We start from the raw sequence: 6,942 nt of genomic DNA, 5'->3' as shown, positions 1-6,942 counted from the left end.
GCGTAGATTTGCAAATCAGTCTCCCCTACTGAAGACCAACTGGACTCGGAATTCAGTTCTTAGCTGCGACAGGCATGGAGACACCCTGCGTCGCCTAGAGATGTAGAAAGCTTTCCTCTATGATGCTGGAGAATACAGGGTGCTGCGCAGCAAAGACATTCAGCTCTCAGTTCTCTGTTGTGACAGAGGTTCAGGAAGGAGCGGGGGTCCCAGGACAAGAGCACACTCACAGAAGAGTGAGTGGCCGGGCACGGTGGCTCATGTCTGTAATCCCAGCACTTTGGGAAGCTGAGGTGGGCAGATCATCTAAAGTCAGGAGTTCAAGACCAGCCTGGCCAACGTGGCGAAACCTCATCTCTACTAAAAATACAAAAATTAGCCAGGCGTGGTGGTGCATACCTATAATCCCAACTACTCGGGAGGCCAGAACAGGAGAATCACTTGAACCCAGGAGGCAGAGGTTGCAGTGAGCTGAGATCGCACCACTGCACTACAGTCTGGGCAACAGAGCAAGACTCCATCTCAGAAGAAGAAAAAAAGAAAAAAGAGTGAGTGTCTGTCCAAACAGGCCTGTCTGTCGGTTGACGTAGGGCAGGCTGGCTGTGTGTGCTAACAGGAGCTTCCTGCTTAGGCCCTGAGCATCCTGGAAATGATGCACGTGCTGTGCTCACTGGCACTCAAGGGAGCCAGGCGCTAGTGATGCTTTTAGCAGACGCTGATTTGGCGACACTTACCCTGGACAGGCCCTCTTCTCTGAGCTTTAAAAATATCAGCCCATGTAGTCCTTGGAAATGAGGGTCATGGAAACATTACCCATGTTTACAGATGAGAAACCAGGGATACAGGTATGTGCAGTAACTTGCCAAAGCAGCAGCTGGCCATGGTAGAGCCAACTCAAGCCTGGGCAGTCAGGTCCCAGAGTCCACACCCCTCACCGCCATGGTGGGCCACCTCCACACAAACCACCCAGAGGTGTCTGTGGTGAAAAGTCCGGTGTGGCTCTTCAAGGATTGCTGGTTGTATTGATTTGGACTCTTACACTGAACATGGCAAATTCAACTCAAGCTAACTGAAGCTTAAAAAAAAAAAGCACAAAGGGGTGATTCAGGCATGGCTGGATCCAGGAGTCCAGATGATATAATGAAATATCCCCATTCTTATCCTTGTCTCTCCTTTCTACCCCCTTCCTGTCCCCACCTTCCTGCCCCTGAGATGACATCATGAGATCTTTCTCCTTTTCTGTTCTTCTCCCATCCCCCAGCCCTTGGTATGTGCATCCCTGTGATAGCAAGAACGGCTCCCAGCTGTTCTAGACCTACAGCACCCGCATAGCTAGCAACCCCAGAGAGAGCACAGCCCCCATGACCCTGGCACCCTCCTCCGACCCTTTCAGGGCCTGCAACTCGCCCCTCTGGCACCCTCGTTTGGACCCATTGACATACAGGCATGGCAAGCCTGAGGGCAGCCCCAGCAGAATAGGGTGGAGGTGAGGAGGGGCGTTTACCAAGGCAGGGACACTGGCAGACCCAGAGCAGCGGCCGTATCATCGGCGCCTCCTGTCACCCCCAGGGTGGTGAGCAGCTGGATCGAGAGGCGCAAGGTGCAGTCGGAGAAGGCCAACCTAATGATCCTCTTTGACAAGTACCTACCCACGTGCCTGGACAAGCTGCGCTTTGGGTTCAAGAAGATCACACCAGTGCCGGAGATCACGGTGATCCAAACGATCCTGTACCTGCTGGAGTGCCTGCTCACGGAGAAGACGGTGCCCCCCGACTCCCCCAAGGAGCTGTATGAGCTGTACTTCGTGTTCGCCTGCTTCTGGGCCTTCGGCGGGGCCATGTTCCAGGACCAGGTGATGCACCGGGGGCCTGGCCACACACACAGGGTCTCTCGGCATCCCGCTTAGCTGGGCCCTGATTTTCACTTCTGTGTCTCAACAGCTTGTAGATTATCGAGTGGAGTTCAGCAAATGGTGGATCAATGAATTTAAGACCATCAAGTTCCCCTCGCAGGGAACGATTTTCGACTACTACATTGATCCCGACACGAAAAAGTTCCTGCCCTGGACAGATAAAGTGCCCTCCTTTGAGCTGGATCCTGATGTCCCACTGCAGGTAACTGTCCCCAAAGCAGGGCCACTGACTGGCAAGCTAGAGGCAGGAATCTGTGCAGCAGCCCCCACACGCCTGCGCAGAACGTCCAAACGCCGATTTTCAACAGTAGGACCTTTTCGGTAGAACGTGGCCTGCACGCTAACAGGAGGTAGAAGTGTCTGAGAGGCACAGCTCCCTCCCCTCCCTCCGCCTCCCGCAGGCCTCTTTGGTCCACACCACGGAAACCATCCGCCTCCGTTACTTCATGGACCTGCTCATGGAGAAGTCCTGGCCGGTGATGCTGGTGGGGAACGCGGGGACGGGCAAGTCGGTGATGATGGGGGACAAGCTGGAAAGCCTGAACACCGACTACTACCTGGTGCAGGCCGTGCCATTCAACTTCTACACGACCTCGGCCATGCTGCAGGGTAAGGCTGATCTGGTCACACCCTGCCTACCTGGCTGACCCCACAGCCCCCATTGCCTGCTGTCCCCTCTCACTGCAGGCCCAGGCACTCACCAGCCACTTTGCACCTCCTCGGTTCCCACGCCCCACCCGCTAGCCTTTCCTTCCTGAGTCGGAGACAAAGGAGGAGCAGCCGGGATCCCTCTTTCTGGTGCTCCCCAGTGGATATGGTGATGGGGGTTTGATGGCCAGTCGAGGCAGCAGGTCCCCCGGAAGTGTCTCAGCTAATCTGAGGTGATCAAAGGTGATGGAGGGCAAGGTTTCTGCCACCCTCACCTCTCATCGCTCTGTTTATTCCTGGGGCTGTACCCGGTGCCCCCTCAAGGGCCACTTCCAGGGCAGGTGCATTTGGTAAAGTTGGATCCCAGCCAGGTCCCACCTTCTGTCCTCCGGGGGAGCAGGTAGCGCCCCTCCCTGCCTAACAGGCTCTGGCTCAGGAGACTCAGGCGGGCGGCTGACCCTCTGCCCTCTCTAGGGGTGCTGGAGAAGCCGCTGGAGAAGAAATCGGGGAGGAACTACGGGCCACCAGGCACTAAGAAGCTCATCTATTTCATTGATGACATGAACATGCCGGAGGTGGACAAGTATGGGACGGTGGCCCCACACACCCTCATCCGGCAGCACATGGACCACCGGCACTGGTTAGATGGGGCGGGGCCCGGGGAGAAGGGCGTGGCCACGGGGTGGCGAGGGCGGGGCCAGGGAGGGGCGCAGGAAGAGGTGGAGCCCCAGGGCAGTAGGGCCGGACTGGTGTGGGGCCATGGGGACGGTGCTGCAATCTGGGTTGGGAGACACGGGTGGTAGCTGGGCCCCCAAGCTTGTGTGGCCACAAGGCATTGAGGCAGGGCCAGGGCAGGGGAGAGGTTGTATCAGTTTCGTCCATTGCCCATTTCACAAACGTATAGTTGTGGCCTAGAGCCCCAGTGGAGGGGATCCCCCCTTCCACGGAGGTGTCTGTCCCACCGGGAGATGAAGAAGCACATTACCTGGTAAAGGAAGAGCCCTCAGGAAAACCCCCAGCACAGTCACAGCGGAGCCCCTCAGTTCCTCAGAGTCCCAGCGGAGAGATGCCCCTGGGGAGATGGCCCTGGCTGTGGGACCTTAGACAGAGAGCATTCTGGGTGGAGAGAATGCCACGTGTAAAGGCCTTGCCGCACGTGAAGGAGCCCAGGGAGGCCCGGTGTGGCAGGAATGTGAGAGCCAGAGGGAGAGGGCGCCCAGGGCAGCTACGGCCAGAATCCCAGGGCCTCGGTACAGAGTGCAGACTTTCTCCTAATGGCACCAAGAAGCCGAGGGTGGCACGTTTAGGTTTGCAGCTTGGAAAGATGAGAACATTCAGGTCAGTTGTCTCTTTTTTTTTTTTTTTGAGACGAAGTCTCGCTCTGTCACCCAGGCTGGAGTGCAATGGCTCGATCTTGGCTTACTGCAACCTCCACCTCCTGGGTTCCAGGAATTCTCCTTCCTCAGTCTCCTGAGTAGCTGGGAATAAAGGCGTCTGCCACCACACCCAGCTAATTTTTGAACTTTTAGTAGAGAAGGGGTTTCGCCCTGTTGGCCAGGCTGGTCTTGAACTCCTGACCTCAGGTGATCCACCCGCCTCGGCCTCCCAAAGTGCTGGGATTACAGGTGTGAGCCACCATACCCAGCCACAGTTGTCTCTTAAAATAAGCAAATATCCCAGGCCAAACCAGAGCATTCTCAGGCCAAAGGAGCCTATAAACCAGTCCATTTGTTCGTGAAGCCTGGTCTCATGCCAAGAAAGGGAGGCATGGGGGATTAGGTTGCCTACCTAAGGTCAGGGCCCTAATGAGTGGCGGAGCTGGATTATTATTTTTTATTTATTTATTTGTATTTTTTTCCGAGACAGAGTTTCGCTCTTGTTGCCCGGGCTGGAGTGCAATGGCGCGATCTCGGCTCACTGCAACCTCTGCCTCCTGGGTTCAAGCGATTCTCCTGCCTCAGCCTCCCGAGTAGCTGAAATTATGGGTGCCTGCCACCGTGCTCAGCTAATTTTTGTATTTTTGTAGAAATGGGGCTTTACCATATTGGCCAGGCAGGTCTTGAACCCCTGACCTCAGGTGATCCGCCCACCTCAGCCTCCCAAAGTGCTGGGACTATAGGCGTGAGCCACCGCACTCAGCCGGAGCTGGATTTTGAGTTCAGATATGTCTGACTCCATCACCTGCCTTTTCCTCACTAAACGACACTCCCAGAGCTCACAACCGTAGGAAGCCTATGCTGTGCTGCAGGCTGTGATGTGGGGACGTGGGCTTGAGAGGTGGCTCCCTGCAGGAGGTGACATAGCTGCCACTCTGAGCAGGGAGCCTGGAGAGAGTCTGACATCATTTCAGAAGAATCGCCCGTGGTGTGGGGTGGGAGATTTGAGGGTACCCAGACAGGAGAGGAGGGCAGGCGCATGCATGAGAGCCCACTCGTTCCTCTCTGCAGGCAGGTCTACTGTGAGGACCGTGGGGGCTCAGCCTCAGCTCCCCCAAGTCTCAAGTCCCCTTCCAAGAGCTTCACAGGGTCACGTGCGCTTGTAAAATTTCCTTAAGATTTTTGCTTCCTTTTCCTTAAGGAGGGACCTCCACATTCTTAAGCTTCAGCCCTAGGTCCACATCTGCCCTGGAGTTTACCCTGAAGGATCTTCAGGAGGGGTGGCAGAATCAGATTCGAGTTTTCAAAAGATAAAAGATCCCTCTAGAATATTGGATTAACATGGCCCCACGACCACAGGGAAGGATGGACCGTTTAGTGGATGTGTCAGGAAAAGGCTCACTTGTGGAAGGAAAGTCAGGCAGACAAGGATGGGGCCCATGGGAAGGACAGGCCCACAGGCAAAGGGTGAACGGTGAGGTGGATAGAAGCAAACAGGGACAACATCCGTGACCTGAGAAGTGTGCGCAGGGGAGACACCATGGACAGATATAATGGAGAAATAAAAGAATGGAAGAAAACATTTGCCATGTGTAAAATTGACAATGGATTAATATCTGAAATATACAAGGAATTACTAGAAACTAACAAGAGACAACAACCTCCAGCATACAGCGTGCATAATGGGGGGAAAAAAACAAAGGTGCTGAGCGCAGTGGCTCACGCCTGTAATCTCAACATTTTAGGAGGCGGCGGCAGGAGGATCACTTGAGCCCAGGTCACATAGTGAGACCCTGTCTCTACAAAAACTTAGCCGGGCATGGTAGTGTGAGGCTGAGGTTGGGAGGATGGCTTGAGCCCAGGAGATCGAGGCTGCCATGAGCTGTGATCACCAATGCACTCCAGCTGGGGTGACAGAGCAAGACCCTGTCTCAGGAAAAAAAAAAAAAAAAAAAAAGAGTAGTATAGTGTGACATCAGGGAAATTATTCAGCCTATTTTATTTATTTTTTAAACAAAGTCTCGCTCCATTGCCCAGGTTGGAGTGCACTGGCATGATCTCGGCTTACTGCAACCACCGCCTCCCAGCTTAACGCCATTCTCCTGCCTCAGCCTCCCGAGTAGCTGGGACTACAGGCGCGTGCCACCACACCCAGTTAATTCTTGTATTTTTAGTAGAGACAAGGTTTCACCATGCTGGCCAGGCTGGTCTCGATCTCCTGACCTCAAGTGATCTGCCCACCTCAGCCTCCCAAAGTGCTGGGATTACAGGCGTGAGCCACTGTGCCTGACCTATTCAGCTTATTTAATAATAGCAGCCATTAATAATTATCCTGATGACAGGGATGGTGAACATTTATTGCATACTTATGTATATCAGGTACTCTTCCCAGTGTTTTTTCATATGTTAGCTCATTTTATCCTCCTAATGACCCATTGCACAGGAGAGAATATTGAGGCACAGAGATGTTAACCAACTTCCCAGTGCCCCAGCATTGCTCAGGGGAAGAACTGGAACATAAACCCCAGCCTGCTCTCTGAGCCACTCTTTTACTCTTGTTCCAAAATTTCTCTTGAGAGCATAAAGTCACAGCAGCTGCTTCACATATTGTCAGTATCTGTGGAGGGTTTTTAAAACCACATGGAGTAATCCCAGCATTTGGGAGGCCGAGGCAGGCAGATCACAAGGTCAGGAGATCGAGACCATCCTGGCTAACACGGTGAAACCCCATCTCTGCTAAAAATACAAAAAAATGCAGGGCGCTGTGGCTCAAGCCTGTAATCCCAGCACTTTGGGAGGCCGAGACTGGTGGATCACGAGGTCAGGACATCGAGACCATCCTGGCTAACACGGTGAAACCCCGTCTCTTCTAAAAATACAAAAAACTAGCCGGGTGACATGGCGGGCGCCTGTAGTCCCAGCTACTCCAGAGGCTGAGGCAGGAGAATGGCGTGAACCCGGGAGGTGGAGCTTGCAGTGAGCTGAGATCCGGCCACTGCACTCCAG

At 54.1% G+C, this 6,942-nt stretch overlaps 1 protein-coding gene across 1 annotated transcript in view; it reads left to right on the top strand.

Moving 5' to 3' along the window:
- Positions 1-1,393: 1,393 nt before the first annotated feature.
- Positions 1,394-6,942, top strand: part of LOC113221399 (dynein heavy chain 17, axonemal-like) — a gene marked incomplete at its 5' end in the record, with an annotated part of 7,494 nt that continues 1,945 nt past the window's right edge. Inside the window, 5 exons of the mRNA XM_026450727.1 lie at positions 1,394-1,486; positions 1,570-1,852; positions 1,941-2,114; positions 2,314-2,521; positions 3,035-3,200. Of these exons, the coding sequence (XP_026306512.1) occupies positions 1,394-1,486; positions 1,570-1,852; positions 1,941-2,114; positions 2,314-2,521; positions 3,035-3,200 (924 nt within the window). The remainder of the gene's footprint in view (positions 1,487-1,569; positions 1,853-1,940; positions 2,115-2,313; positions 2,522-3,034; positions 3,201-6,942) is intronic.

The sequence above is a fragment of the Piliocolobus tephrosceles genome, unplaced genomic scaffold, assembly GCF_002776525.5.
Source record: "Piliocolobus tephrosceles isolate RC106 unplaced genomic scaffold, ASM277652v3 unscaffolded_24229, whole genome shotgun sequence".
Taxonomy (NCBI): domain Eukaryota; kingdom Metazoa; phylum Chordata; class Mammalia; order Primates; family Cercopithecidae; genus Piliocolobus; species Piliocolobus tephrosceles.
The sequence above is the reverse complement of the archived record's forward strand: the minus strand, read 5'-3'. Positions and strand labels throughout refer to the sequence as shown.